At 43.4% G+C, this 15449-nt stretch overlaps 2 protein-coding genes across 3 annotated transcripts; one reads left to right on the top strand and one right to left on the bottom strand.

Moving 5' to 3' along the window:
- Positions 1–553: 553 nt before the first annotated feature.
- mylk2 (myosin light chain kinase 2) lies at positions 554–7756 on the top strand. Of its 2 annotated transcripts, none has more exons than XM_029723367.1 (17): positions 554–707; positions 865–1169; positions 1487–1599; positions 1760–1838; positions 1924–2105; positions 2281–2359; positions 4198–4516; positions 4696–4883; positions 5045–5150; positions 5273–5366; positions 5437–5546; positions 5915–6056; positions 6257–6327; positions 6441–6569; positions 6828–6980; positions 7079–7211; positions 7429–7756. In XM_029723367.1, exons 2-17 carry the CDS (start codon positions 908–910, stop codon positions 7534–7536), a joined length of 2268 nt encoding a protein of 755 aa, XP_029579227.1. In that variant the 5' UTR covers positions 554–707; positions 865–907; the 3' UTR covers positions 7537–7756. The 2 variants fall into 2 exon arrangements, with proteins under 2 accessions (XP_029579227.1, XP_029579226.1); XM_029723366.1 differs by having other exon boundaries at positions 4174–4516.
- A 368-nt stretch (positions 7757–8124) lies between these two features.
- On the bottom strand, positions 8125–13335 carry LOC115168261 (zinc finger protein PLAGL2). Its single transcript, XM_029723365.1, has 2 exons — positions 12902–13335; positions 8125–11913 (listed from the first exon to the last, which is right to left on the bottom strand). Exon 2 carries the CDS (start codon positions 11387–11389, stop codon positions 10109–10111), a length of 1281 nt encoding a protein of 426 aa, XP_029579225.1. The 5' UTR covers positions 11390–11913; positions 12902–13335; the 3' UTR covers positions 8125–10108.
- Positions 13336–15449: the final 2114 nt, after the last annotated feature.

The following is a 15449-nucleotide window of genomic DNA, read 5'->3' as shown; positions in this document are numbered from 1 at the left end:
GGCTTACAATGATGGCAAAAAGCAACATTTGAGAGTGTGCTGACCCTGGTGCTAGAGGGGGTACACAGCTGGAGGTTGAATGTTTGAAGGAGTACAGGACTATACAAAGTTTGGGAACCACTGGTGTAGACTAACCATCTTGGGGACCAGAGGTTGAGACACTGAGCTAGTGGGTAAGGTTGGATGGAGGCCAAACTGTGTCATTTCAGTAATCAGCTCATTGGGAATAGTATTATGGGGGAACAGTATCTGATAGTTTAGTGAGACTATTAACACACCAATAAATATGCAAATTAGGAGTCTGGTCCAAGCCTGGAAAGGATTGGTTGTAACTTGATTAGCCAAGACCCTGACATTTGGATCACTGCCTTCTATGCCCAAATAAAAAAAGAATTGTGTGCACATGCTCTCCTTCATCAGAGGAACTGCGTATGTCCTCTTGACGTCTGTCTGGCCTGACATGCATACCTTCGTTATCTGCTATTGTTTCCCAACCCTTGGCGCCCTTGCCCCTCGCTTGCCTATTTCTGGACCATGAGGCTGTCGCTGGAAGAGATAACGGAGCAAACCAGCTCACTGCGGCATTCTGCTCTCTGGACAGGACCAACCCCTACTGTCTGACTCTCACCAATACTGGTCTTTCTGCTTGTTTACCTGATATGACATTCTTCCTACTCTGCCTTCTACAGCTTTCATTGATCCAAGAGGTAGGTACAATTTTAAGAGCTCTGAGAGGAGGCCTGAAGAGTGACAACCTTTATATTTTTGGAGGGAGTTGTAACCAACTGTCCTGACTTTTTTTTACAATCTGTAACCCGCCTTTTCATTTCTTGAGGATAACTCTGCCTATGTCTTCTATTCTAGAGGCTTGTGTTTTGCGGAGGCCTATTGAGGACCACTGTTCATCATGGGTTCCGTGCGGTGTATGCCACCTGTCCCACTCCCCACAAACCTACCTGTCCTAGAGGCCAAAGTAGATAACTTGACTCACAAGTTGGATGAGCTCCTCTCCAGACAAATAGGTTCCTGCTCCATCTGCTCCACCTGCAGTCTGCACAGCGGCCAGACAGATGCAACAGAAAGGCAGCTTGTGGCCCAGTCCAGGCTGCTAGAGAACTTTGATAGGAAGATCGGTGAGATGCAGAGGACCTTAGAGGCCCTGGCCAAAGGTAACGTTCAATCGATCTGAAATGACACATGGAAGTATTGTATTGTTATTGACAAGCTAAGTTTGACTGAGCTCACTACAGGATTGGCCCATGGTTTAGTATTTCAATGTCTCAACCAATACCGTGTATCTGCATTAAAGTTTCAAACTGCATTTCAAAGGAGATAAATAACTGTGAAGTGGACATGAATTACAATGATTTTGCTCACACAATGTTGATGTTACAACAACGTCCATGCTACTGTGAAGATGACAGAGGCTTGTAAGAATTGTGTCCAATTTCCTTTGAGGATAATTCTGTTTTGTCTTGTAAATGAGGTCTGGAGCAAAGGAACCCCCACACCTGCCAGGAAGCTGCCCCAGCCCCACCCATTGAACCATCACCTAGGACAGTATATCTGCCAGCCAGGACCTCACTAGTCACTTCTAAGGTACTTTCAGTCTGTTTCCTCATTGTGTGAATGGTTGTGTATACACTGCATTGTCTTTTTCCATGTTGATACATGTCAACATGGTAAACATGTATATCTAAATGACAAAACATAAAGCAACCGTTTTAGTCTGTCTGGTGCTATGTTCTCTCATGGTCAGGATGAGATCCCGGATCAGTTGGAGACAAACAGACAGCAGGATAAGACACAACACAGTCCTACCACCCCAGCAAAGAAAGGTAACTATTCATACTCAAATGAGCTCTAGACCAAATGTAGGTGACTATAATCCAGGGTGGATTCAATTGGTGTATTATTTGATAGAGACAGATGCAAAGAAAACATTGACACGGCTGGCAGTAGCAGTTTTCCCATCAATGGCGCACACTCAAAAGATTTTGACTCAGACAAGGACCACAGTGACGAAGAACCAAGCGGTGACATCCATCGAGGCGTCACTTAGGACAGCATCTCTGCCCGTCAGTGATTCATTAAGCACTGAAAAGGTACTCTTATAATATGTTTCTTCATTGTGTGAATGGGTTTGTGTATACATTGCATGGATATGTGTCTACTTCATATCTCTAATTGGCAAAACATAAAACAAGCCTTTTAGTTGATGATTGGTCAGTGGCACACCTTGTGAGATGCTCAAGCTGCCTCTGTTTCTCTCATGCTCAGGCTGAGACCCAGAATCAGTTTGAGATGAACAGACACCAGGAAACAAAGCAACAGACTCCTATCGCTCCTGCAAAGAAAGGTAACTCACTTCCATTTTAGTGGTATGACTATAGTCATGTCATACTCTGTGAGCTCAAGACCTACATTTGGCTAGATTGAGCTGACCAACATTCATGAATTCGATGGGTGTTTATGTGTTATATGATAGATAGGAACACAGAGAAAGCATTGAATTGAATGAAACCATATGAATGGATAGACATACAATTGAAGTCAGAAGTTTTCATACACCTTAGCCAAATACATTTAAACTCAGTTTTTCACAATTCCTGACATTTAATCCTAGTAAAAAGTCCCTGTCTAAGTTCAGTTAGGATCACCACTTTATTTTAAGAATGTGAAATGTCAGAATAATAGTAGAGAGAATGATTTATTTCAGCTTTTATTTCTTTCATCACATTCCCAGTGGGTCAGAAGTTTACATACACTCAATTAGTATTTGGTAGCATTGCCATTAAATTGTTTAACTTGGGTCAAACATTTCGGGTAGCCTTCCACAAGCTTCCCACAATAAGTTGGGTGAATTTTGGCCCATTCCTCCTGACAGAGCTGGTGTAACTGAGTCAGGTTTGTAGGCCTCCTTGCTCGCACACACTTTTTCAGTTCTGCCCACACATTTTCTATGGGATTGAGGTCAGGGCTTTGTGATGGCCACTCCAATACCTTGACTTTGTTGTCCTTAAGCCATTTTGCCACAACTTTGGAAGTATGCTTGGGGTCATTGTCTATTTGGAAGACCCATTTGCGACCAAGCTTTAACTTCCTGACTGATGTCTTGAGATGTTGCTTCAATATATCCACATAATTTTCCTCCCTCATGATGCCATCTATTTTGTGAAGTGCCCCAGTCCCTCCTGCAGCAAAGCACCCCCACAACATGATGCTGCCACCCCCGTGCTTCACGGTTGGGAAGGTGTTCTTCAGCTTGCAAGCGTCCCGAACATAACAATGGTTATTATGGCCAAATTGTTCTATTTTTGTTTCATCAGACCAGAAAACATTTCTCCAAAAAGTATGATCTTTGTCCCCATGTGCAGTTGCAAACCGTTGTCTGGCTTTTTTATGGTGGTTTTGGAGCAGTGGCTTCTTCCTTGCTGAGCAGCCTTTCAGGTTATGTCGATATAGGACTCATTTTACTGTGGATATTGATACTTTTGTACCTGTTTCCTTCAGCATCTTCACAAGTTCCTTTGCTGTTGTTCTGGGATTGATTTGCACTATTCGCACCAAAGTACGTTCATCTCGAGGAGACAGAACGCGTCTCCTTCCTGAGTGGTATGATGGCTGCGTGGTCCCATGGTGTTTATACTTGCGTAATTTTGTTTGTACAGATGAACGTGGTACCTTCAGGCGTTTGGAAATTGCTCCCAAGGATGAACCAGACTTGTGGAGGTCTACAATTTGTTTTCTGAGTTCTTGGCTGACTTCTTTTGATTTTCCCATGATGTCAAGCAAGGAGGCACTGAGTTTGAAGGTAGGCCTTGAAATACATCCACAGGTACACCTCCAATTGACTCAAATGATGTCAATTAGTCTATCAGAAGCTTCTAAAGCCATGACATCATTTTCTGGAATTTTCCAAGCTGTTTAAAGGCACAGTCAATTTAGTGTATGTAAACTTCTGACCCACTGGAATTGTGATACAGTGAATTATAAGTGAAATAATCTGTCTGGAAACAATTGTTGGAAAAATTACTTGTGTCATGCACAAAGTAGATGCCCTAACCGACTATAGTTTGTTAACAAGAAAATGTGGAGTGGTTGAAAAATGAGTTTTAATGACTCCAACCTAAGTGTATGTAAACTTCCGACTATAACTGTATATTAATTAAGGGGTGTCTGCTGGTATGGGAGCAGAGCAAAGAGACTGTGTTGGAGAGCGGTGGATTGGAGGGAACCAGCAAGGGGTCAGAGGTCAACCAATGGCAGCAGATTCCCACAGACAGAGTGAAACTAAAAGGGGTGGTATGAGAGAGGTTCCAGCTGTAGCCGTTGTACCATCAATGGCGGACACTCCAAAGACTGAGACGAGGACCGCAGTGACAGAGAACCAAGCAGCTGCTCCATCAAGTCCCGCCCCCGCACCAAAAAAGCAGTCTGGGTTGGCTGTCCTTATGCCAACCGTGGAGAGCTCCTCCCTCAGACAAGTGCACAGCTGTCCAGAGTCCTTGCAGAGGTAAAGGCACTTACTCATCACCTAACATACATACTAATAAAAATGATAAATTATTCGATATCATATCTATATGTGAAAAACTCAACACATCCACCACCAATTTGAATCACATTGCTTTCCACCAAACAAATTATAAATGCTACTCTGCTCTGATTGTGCTGGCCTTCTTTCTGGTCCAGGCTCCAGAGCTCAAGGCCCAAGCCCCAGTCTGTCTGCCCTGCCCGTGGACCTGCTGTTGGGAAGACCTGCAGTGTGTTGGCAAGGGATAGTCCAGTTGCAGCCAGTGGAATACAGATCATAGTAGTCCCTACTACAGCAGAAAGGACCCGGCCCAAGTCCCCTACCAAAACTTGCCATAAGGTCATAGGTGAATGTTGACTTCCGTGCACAAAAGGCCTTAGTGTGTTTGAGAATTTTGGGATTAGTATGCTATTAAACAGAGACGTGTACTGACGTTGCGCTAATGAGTGTTGCCCTCCCAATCTTTCTCTCTCTCTCTCTCTCTCTCTCTCTCTCTCTGTCTCTCAGATGACGTTCCCCCCCAGCCAGCTCCTTTCCTTCACCGCTGTGTGTCGTTGCGATCCAACCCCCCATCTGACATCTTCATCATCCACACCAGAGAGGTGCTGGGGAGGTAAACTGACATCTGTAGCCTACTGGTCTGGAATAGTGGTAGAACTAGTAATCTCCCAGATGTTATCTACTAGCTATTGGGTTTGTGTGTTAATGAGTTAAGAAAACATATTTTTTCCTCAGCGGACGCTTTGGCAAGGTGCACAAATGCACTGAAAAATCCTCTGGACTAAAGCTCGCAGCTAAGATAATCAACACACGAACTGCTAAAGAGAAGGTGAGTGAGTGAGTGAGTGAGGTACACATTTGTATGATCACATACACATTTGCCTGTGTTGTTCTCTCAGGAAAGGGCAAATAACGAGGTGCAGGCAATGAACCAGCTGAGTCATCCCAACATCCTCCAGCTCTACGAGGCCTTTGAGGCCAAGCACCAGCTGGTGTTAATTCTGGAATAGTAAGTGGCTACTATTCCTTCATATTCCACTCTGCTATGCAGTGTCATTGGTTAGCAAGATCTCCATTACACTGTGGTGCTTCCAAACATTCAACAAATCATTTTACAGGGATCAATAAATTAACAATTAATTAATATACTTTAATGATCTTCTGAGGGGGGATTTGGTTTGCTGGCAGCAGACACTAAAGTACAAAGTACAGACACTCAGAGACATAGATACGGAACACTGAATCACCACAAATATGGATACATTATTAAAACAAAGACAAAGTGCATTACATACAGTATACCTCAATCAATAGTACACAATGGAAAGGGGAGAAAGGAGCAGTGGAGTTGCTCAACCTGATGTCTGTGTGTGGCAGTGTTGAGGGCGGGGAGCTGTTTGACAGGATTGTGGATGAGAGCGCACCGTTGACCGAGGTGGACGCCATGGTGTTTGTCAAGCAGATCTGTGAAGGGGTCAGCTACATGCATCAGATGTACGTCCTCCACCTCGACCTGAAAGTGAGTATGGTGGACTGGATGTGCATTCCAGATTTCAAGGCTTACCACCGTCACAAATGCCAGGCACATTTTAATAACCACTTGAAGCACAGCGTGGTCAGTCCCACCATAACTCAGAGGCATCCATATGTGTGTTGTTGTAAGAAAAGTAATCAATGGTTAATTTATCCAAATGAATTTGCACACTCTGATGTTTACAGCCGGAGAATATCCTTTGTGTGAATCGAACTGGCCATCAGGTGAAGATTATCGACTTTGGGTTGGCAAGAAGGTAATGCCTCTCTTCAGCTGTGGGTGTGACTTTGGGGGATTTATTGTGAGCATTGGTAGCAGCTCTCTCAAAAAGAACCTTGAAAATTAATTTTCTTTCTTCCTCGGAATCAGATACAGGCCTCGGGAGAAGCTCAGAGTCAATTTTGGAACCCCTGAATTTCTGGCCCCAGAGGTGGTCAACTTTGATTTTGTGTCCTTTCCCACAGACATGTGGACCTTAGGGGTCGTCACTTATATGCTGTGAGTCTAAAATATCAGTCTCATATTCCCTAACATCTAAGTTAAACCGGAAGTTGTATGGGGCAAATTTACTTCCACGTAAATAACATTTTTACTTAGTGTCCCATTGACATCAATGCATGACTAAGTAAAAATGTGACTTAAGTGGAAGTTAGGATTCCCCCCCCCCCCCCATGTCCCTACCATGCATGCTCTTTCATTTTGACCTGTTTCCCTGTGTATGTGCATGCGGCACTTCCTTCCTCTCATCCTCCGCAGTCTAAGTGGCCTTTCACCCTTCCTGGGTGATGATGAGAGCCAGACCCTCAACAACGTCCTCTCTGCCAACTGTTCTTTTGAGGACGAGGCCTTTGAGCACATCTCAGCTGAGGCCAAGGACTTTATCTCCCACCTTCTGGTCAAGGAGAGGGGGTGAGGGCCAAAGCTGAAATAATAATCATAACACTCATGATTGTGATGATTATTACAGTTTATTAGTTATACTTCTACCCTGTTCCCTGTTTGGCCAGAGGGCGAATGAGTGCTTTACAGTGTCTAAGACATCCGTGGCTCAACAACATTGCAGAGAAGGCCAAGGGCAGCAATATAGTACTGAAGTCCCAGGTCCTGCTGAAGAAATACCTGGCCAAGAAACTATGGAAGGTCAGTCCAACAGATTTCCTCCACCACACAGTGTGGTTCATTTAGTTGGTTTTGTAGTTGGAAGACACATTGTTCACATTATGGTAGTTTTATCCTCTTTGCACTGCAATCAGCTGTTTCATGTCAATTGTTTCCGGCCAACCATTGTTGATGAGACGCATCCAACCTTCCTGCCCTGCTCACTTTGTTGTAAATGTGCTTCTGTGCTTGTTGACAGAAAAACTACATTGCGATAGCAGCAGCCAACAGATTCAAGAAGATCAGCAGCGGTGGGGAACTGACCTCTCTGGATACGGAGACGGATACAGTACCTATAGCAACGTAACAATGTCACCCATTAATACAGTACCTGCACTGCCACCTTACAATGTCACCCCCGGTGAAATCTGTACTGACCTACGCTGGACAAACTGCATACTTGTAAAGACCTCCCACATAATCAGTCAGAGAAGGTACTCTTGTCATGGTCTGTCTGTGTAAACAAAACTGGACACAGTGTGTGAATAAATTGTGGCTACACAACATAATTTCACTCATAAAATGAACAGCAATTTTGTACTTTAATATTTTTATTTTCTTGTGTGGAAATGTATGGAAGCGGATTCATGCCAAAAGATATGACACTACATCTATAAAGGAAATAGTGAAAGTGTTTTTTTATTTTAAACGTAACCTTTATTTAACTAGGCCAGTCAGTTAAGAACAAATTCTTATTTACAATGACGGCCTACCTCAGCCAAACCCGGACGACGCTGGGCCAATTGTTTCCCTATGGGACTCCCATTCACAGCTGGATGTGATACAGCCTGGATTCGAACCAGGGTGTCTATAGTGACGCCTCAAGCACTGAGATGCAGTGCCTTAGACCGCTGCGCCACTCAAGAGCCCTAATAACGAAATAACGAGAAACCAATCCAATCTAATAGGTACTTTATTGTTTACATTCATACAATGAGAAAATGCTTCAAAGATAATATGATAAGAGCAGTTCAGCAATTCTTGTTTTGTATCTTCTTCTATAGGGTGATGGAACAAACAGCTAGAGCCTTGTCCTAAGAGCTAACGAGAATGTGATGCCTGCATACTAGTAACGCTTCCAGCTAATTTTACTGCAGGCAACAATGCAATTGAATTAAATGGAATCCTCATTCAATACAATATGATGGGAACTTAACTATTGGGCATAACATCCTTTCGTCAATATGCTCAGCTAACCTCAATACAAATCTATTACTATAAAGTGTGCGTTCGTTGAACTGACAAAAATAAACTCTACACAAATGTTATCTCTGCAATTACAAGTTGCTCTTTTCTGAGGTAGTCAAAGGACGCGTTCCAGGCTGACTACATTTCAGACAGTTGCATTGCATCAACCAATGGTTGCGTGCTACTTAATTGACTGCGCAGTCGGGCCTCAGATTGCTATATCATATGATGTGGTTAGGTGATATGTTAAAACACCTATCCAGGTGTTGTGAGATTTGGCAGGCGTCTGCAATGTAGTCTGTCTAAAACGCTGCCAACAAGGATACAATCATCATGGGCGTGAAGGAACTGATCTCTACTTATCAGGAAAGGATTCAATACATAAGTACTGGTAAAAGAGAACAATGTTCAAGGAGGAGAGATGTTATTCCGTACTGATTGTTCATTTTAACGTAACAGTTACCTCCACGCCAAGAAAGAAACGGGTACTGTAATAGGATAAGATAGAGGTAGAGATTTTATGGGTCAATCAATGTCACTGTCTGTTGTATCTAAACAAAACAAGCAATTTGATTAATAAAACCTACACTTTAGATCTAATGGCACAAGTTAGAGCCAAAGTAACTAGGGAAGAGATTCAAATGATATACCCTAACCCCAAAGGACAGAGTTGTGTATTAATCTGCTCATCTAGGAGAGCATGTTGTTGAGGTAAAAGGAACAAAACATTTCATAAGACATCCATTCTATCCTTTCATAATGTCTTAAGTGCTTAAACCCAGTCAATAGAGTAGACACCCAAGAAAAACAACAGTAGCATTTTTTAAGACATCGGTGCAACATTTCACTGAATAAAGGATACAGTCAATGATATGCAGTAATATGAAACCCATTTCAGTAACATTCTCTAAAGCAGTGTTTGACAAACCTCTCCTCGAGTACCCCCTGCCATTCCACTTATTTGGTATATTCCAGAACAAGCACAGTTGATTGAACTGGTCAACTAATAATCAAGCTCTTGATTACTTGAATCAGGTGTGCTAATACTGTCTGGAACAGACCAAATAATTGGAATGGTGGTCCTGGATAGAGGTTTGGGAAACTGATTTTTAAAGGAACTTAAAAATCAAACATCTCTAGTTTTTGTATAAATAAGCAGAACATGATAACACAAGTACACTTTTATGCAAACTGCTGTTAAATATCTAACATGACCATTGTCATACAAGTGACTAACACTATTGGAAAACAAGATGAGTGGCAGATGTCATGTAGCACTTATGTCCACATTGTATAGACCTTATGCGGTCTTTTCTGAACAAAGTGCAACCATTTGGCCTATTTCTAACAGGTTTCAATAAAACAACATTTTGGTTGCTAAAACACACTTTCTATTCTCCTTCTGCTCAAGTTTCTTATTATCGGATGAGGTAATACTGATGAAGTGGTTCTTTGTGTTCAACATCATCATAACAAAAACTATTGCTACTGAAAGCTTAATTAGCATCATTAAAAAAATACAATTCCCATATTTTTTCCATAAAAAAAATAAATGCAAGCACATTGGATGCCTATATGTATCACTCGTATATTCAACACTTTCTAGACACTCGTCCTTTATGGGAGGCTTTATTCAAGAATATTTGGAGTGTCCCTTGGCCTGGTGCTGGGGTCACATGGTATCAGGCTGCTCACTGTTGAAAGGTCTGGTAGTAGCGAGGTAGGGAGGTGGAAGTGCTCATTCCAGGATTGCTGAACCCCTGAGGTAGCTGGTTGTTGTTGTGGTTGTGGGCTCCGGGGCCCTGGGGTGCGTGAAGTTGTGGGGGCTGCAGGAAGGTGAGACCTCCTGGGGCCTGATAGGGTAGGGGGCTGGAGGAGGAGGGTGGCACAGTGGAGGTGGAGGTAGACGGGTAGCCCATCACCAGACCTCCCATACTCATATGAGCACTGTAGGGAGGCAGGCTGAACGGCAAGAAGCCCAGAAGAGGACCCAGGTCCATGTTAGCAGCGCACGACAGCTCAGCTGAGGAGAGAGCGGGGCTCCTGGACAGAAGGTGGGGGTCCCCAGCCACTGGGCCCGCCTGGGTTTCTGAAAGCACTTCCCTCTGAGGGGAGGCGGAGGAGGAGGTAGAGGAGGAGGTTGTGGTCAGGTGTGGGGGCAGCCCGCTCTGCAGGTCCATTAGGAAGCTCTCCATGTCAGTGCGGGGATATGAGGTAGATCCATGCTGATACCTGGCCATGTGGCCATAAGGCTGCTGTTGCTGCTGGGGGAGGTGGTGGTGGGGATGGGGAGAAGGGCCTGGCATGTGGAGGCCCACCCCCATGGCCGTGGACAGGGAGCCTTGCATGAGAGAGTGGTGTTGGTGGCCCATGCCTGGATTGGACATGGTCTGCAGGGGGTAACTGCTGTACATGTCAATGGGGAAGGCCTCTACATGCTCCTTGGAGGAGGGTCCCATGCCGCATTGCACTGGACTTGGCTCCTCCTTTACGGGCCCAGGTGTGGTGGGGGCTGGTGTGGGGGTGGTGGTTGTGGGCTCCTGGACGTGGCTCTTCTTCAGGTGGCGTGTCAGATGGTCCCTGCGACCAAATCGCTGGGCGCAGCGCGGGCACAGAAAGTCACGGCGGCCCGTGTGCACCACCGCGTGACGCCGTACATCCTTGCGAGTGTAGAAGCGCCGGTCGCAGCGCTCGCACGAATACTTCCTCTCCCTGACGGTGGCGGTGACCTCCAGTGGCGGAAGGCTGTCGGTGTGGCTCCCTAGCTGCTCCAGCAGGGCAGGTGCCCCCTCTTGGCAATGGAGCTCCCCAGGAATGGTGGCGCTGGAGGCAGGGGCGTGGGCAGCCAGCAGGTGGCGCCGGTAGCCCAACTGAGTGCTGTACTGTTTGCCACACTCCTGGCAGTGGAACACCTGCCTGTTGGCGTCGTGGGCCTGCAGGTGGCTCTTCAGGTGCTCCTTCTGTTGGAACATGCTCTAGCAGAGGGAACGGCGCTGGGTCTTCTGCAGAGGGCGACGGGCCATAAGCATGAGCAGACGGACACTCATGGGGTATTTTAAGAGAGGTCCTTCAAACTTGACACCATTGGCTGCACCGTTAATGGAGAGTAAGGTGTTGAATGCTGCTGAATGCTGCTAGTGGAGTGTTTCGTATTCTCTCCAGGTGAGGGTCTGTCCGCCTGTCTCCCTTTCCAGTACGAGCTTCTATCAGATGGGGGGGTTCTGCGGCAGCAGCTGCCATAGCAACCCAATAGGGCCTGAGCAAAGAGAGCAGAGTCACTCACTCAGCTGCTAAGGCTCGGACTAAATATGGGTGGGCATCCCTGAGCTTGTGTGAGTTTTATGTTCTTGTGTGTGTTTGTGTGTATGTGTGCGTGTCTCCGCAGGGTAATTCTTGGGTAAGGCCCAAAGTTGTGTGCTTCTTCTCCCTGTCTCATCCAGCCACACGAGCCAGAGGACCGGTTGAACGTGAGTGGCAATTTTGCATGACCACAGTCCTATAAAGAAGCACAAGGTTAAGATCAGCCTACAGTTGTTGTGTGATGAAATTACCAGGGTCAAGCTGATGCCGGACACACCCCATGTATAGCACCCATCCAAAGCCATGCACTTTACATTATTTTACCCTATACCTGTGTAATAACCATAGCTATACATCATTGGTAGTAACACTTTTATTACATAAAACTTTAGTCATTACTTTGTAAAGTAATGGAGTTGAGCTGTTTTTGTGATTACACATGTGAAATAAGGAAAACTTTAACAATACTGTAATATAAAAAAATATTACTTGGCTTTTTAAGTTGAAGATTTACTATGGTTAGGCTAATTGTGCAAGTGCTGCAGATCAATATTCAGGGAACAGATAGTGTCATCAAGTGAAACCTGGGGTGGAATGATATGAGCCTTGTATTCTATATTAGAAAATTATCCTTTTTACATCATTTGATGGGGCCACTGTACAAAAGACACTCTGATCTGAACAATGTAAAGCAAGCTATGCAACTTTCACTTGGAAACGAATCAAGAGTCTATATACAACGAACATATGGTTCATCATCAACTCGCGCTGATCAGCATGTATTTGAAGTCAAAAACACACAAAAACGTATTCACGTAGTAACTTAAAAACAAAGTAAATTAACTTAATTCAATAAATGGACTCGTGTAATTCGTGAGCAATGATTGAAAAATAATGAATGGGGAAACGTAATACGAAAATAAGGACGTGAAGATAACATTCAAAAACGTTTTTTTTAAACGTTTGTATTCTGAAAATGTGATGAGCGCTAACAAAACAGTTATGTTTTTCTTAATTAAATAAAGTAATGAAAATAAATATACATATTGCACAACTATTTGAAAAGTGCTAAAGAAATTTAGCAAGTTCATGTCACCGAATTTGATCGGTATGAGTCGATTTTTACTATCAGCCTGGCAGGCGTATATTTGGGACGTTTCCGTTGAAAATTGGCGTAAACGTACCTTTAAAACTTTCACGATTCGGTTCTTGGTCCTTTTCTCTCAGATGTTTTGTAAAACAATTTTTCCAAATTTTTAAAGTTTTATTATTTTCGGGGCCTGGGTTTTTCCTCGGCGGCGCTGGAGTTGCAGAGCGCTTGCATTATGGGAGTGTGACGTCAGACACACCACTTTTTTGACAAACTTTTGTAGGGGTTGCTAACTAAATAAGGTTCACCAACACTGTGCGACCTAGTATGCAATATTTCATATTAAACCTTAAGAAATTCACAATATTTTAAAACTTGGAAAAGAAACTTCCATAACATCATTGCATATACTCCTTTTTCTGTAGGAAAGTAAAACTGTTGAATTGAAGGTGTTGTACGCTCAAAAAACAAGAGGATGGCCATATGGGCCCCACATCATGACACTATATAAGAAGAGAGGATGATGGAGGTAGCGGAGTCACTTAAGACGGGTATGAGGAGAAGATCCTCATCGTCTTTTCCATCAGATTTTCTGGTCATAATCTGGTTCTGGTCAGGTTTTAGGATGACCAAAAATCCTAATGTAACCTTAATCCATGGAGGAACTGTTTGCAACATGGATTTAGGTTGCATTGATTGTGGAGTAAGGTTGCATAGCCTACTGCTTTTGTCATTTGTCTTGTACCAATAGCTTCAAACTATATAATGTCAATCTCACAGACTGTCTGTCCAGGTTTGCGTTCATAGCTCCAGCTGCAAAATGTGTTTTTACATTTCCCCAGCCCCATCCCTCAGTTAACCAAACAATGTGGCAGGATCAGGCTATTGAAATGACAGATTGTACCTATTTTATTAATGTGGATGTTCTCTGTGTGACTTGATTTGGGGGTATGGGCAATCATAATGACAAGTACTCTATTTTTTTACAGACTATAATCCGTTTTTGTTTGATAATAACCAAAATTATTTTATTCGCCCCTTACCCCAATTTTAGTGTGTGCTAATAAATAGGCAGTTAAGGCTGACACAGACACATGCCTTTTCCACTGTCATTTGAACAGCACTGCACACCCTAAGCAAACTAGACTACTGGAACATCACTGAAAAATATGGCTAGCCCTAGGATTTTATCTTAATGCTGTAGTAAATATAATTATGTTCCCTTATGTCTTTATGTAATTAAATAGTAGCCTAGAAAAATCTTATTTATTCTTGGATTTTTTTTAAATCTCAAAACAGAATGTCCCACTGGGCACACGCTGGTTGAATCAACGTTGTTTCCATGTCATTTCAATAAAATAACATTGAACCAACGTGGAATAGACATTGAATTGACATCTGTGCCCACAGGGGTGGTCTCAGATTTTTCCTCTCCATGTTTTCTTTCAGGTTGATCTTTGCCAGGTTCGGCTATAGGCAGGTTACATGTTGATGCCATTGTGACCAGTGCTTGACTTGGGCAGGAGCTCACCGGAGCTGAGTACCGGCACCTCAAATGTTCTACTGCTTGAGCTCCTGTTCCTCTTAGAGAATATTAGCTCAAAAGTATTGTGGAGCTCCTGCACCTAAATATAAACAGTACCGACACCCAAAATGAATACCAGCATCTATTTCAGTCCAAGTGTAGCACTGATTGTGGCTAATTTTGCAGATAGCAGAGCCACAATGGCTTGATCTCTGTCAATTCTCTCCCACTAGCGTTGGTTTGTAGCGTGACTAGAGAGAGAGAGGGGGTAGGGAGAGTTGTTTTGTGTTTCATTCCTGCAGTGTTTTGACCCTTGACCTCATTGTTGTGTTCTGTCCGCCTTGCATTCCAAAGTGACTCACTGGGCAAAAATTGGTTGAATCAACATTGTTAACACGTCATTTCAACCCCCCCCCCCCAAAATAAATATATGTGATGATGTTGAATCAAAGTGGGAAACTGATTGGATTTGCAAAAAGTCAACGTAAGGGTATTTCGTATTTTTTTCACTCAACTTTTAACCTACAGTACGGCCAATGACATTTCACGTTGCTTGAATTCACCTATGTTGAACGCTCAACCAAATGTAAACGAAAACTAGACGTTGAACTGACGTCTGTGCCCAGTATTTTTAGCATTAGCATATGTGCTAACATGCATCTATAGGTACAGTGTGGAGATATTTGAATGCAGCACCTATTTTTTTTCTCAAAACCTTTCAAGAAGAACAGGATTGCAGATGATTTTGAGCATTAGCATTACATATGCAAAAATTAAGTTGTTAATAGTTTCCTTGTTTTTTTTATATATCAATACCAAATTCAGTGTGGTCAATCTTAGGGACGTCCATGAGGGTGATGACAAGTTTCAAGTTGAAAGACCACTGAGGAGTGGATTTACAGTGTTTTAAATGGAAACGTAAAACCTGATTTGTCAATAACTCAGCCATCTTGTGATCAATCCCTTCATTAGTAAATTCCAAATTTGGTTTTTATTCGATTTTTTATGTATATTTTGCACATTTTAGCATATGTGCTAATATGCATCAACTGGTATAGTGTATAGTGCGGCCATCTTTGAGTGCGTCAATGTTGTTTTCTCAAACTCAAACAAGATT

This window comes from Salmo trutta, chromosome 30 (genome assembly GCF_901001165.1).
Source record: "Salmo trutta chromosome 30, fSalTru1.1, whole genome shotgun sequence".
Classification (NCBI taxonomy): domain Eukaryota; kingdom Metazoa; phylum Chordata; class Actinopteri; order Salmoniformes; family Salmonidae; genus Salmo; species Salmo trutta.
The sequence above is the reverse complement of the archived record's forward strand: the minus strand, read 5'-3'. Positions and strand labels throughout refer to the sequence as shown.

Coding starts and splice junctions, on each gene's coding strand:
- mylk2 (XM_029723366.1), top strand. CDS start 908: ATGGGTTCCGTGCGGTGTATGCCACCTGTCCCACTCCCCACAAACCTA. Junction 6,057..6,256: donor TCCTCCACCTCGACCTGAAA/GTGAGTATGGTG, acceptor TGATGTTTACAG/CCGGAGAATATCCTTTGTGT. Junction 7,212..7,428: donor TGGCCAAGAAACTATGGAAG/GTCAGTCCAACA, acceptor GCTTGTTGACAG/AAAAACTACATTGCGATAGC.
- LOC115168261 (XM_029723365.1), bottom strand. CDS start 11,389: ATGTTCCAACAGAAGGAGCACCTGAAGAGCCACCTGCAGGCCCACGAC.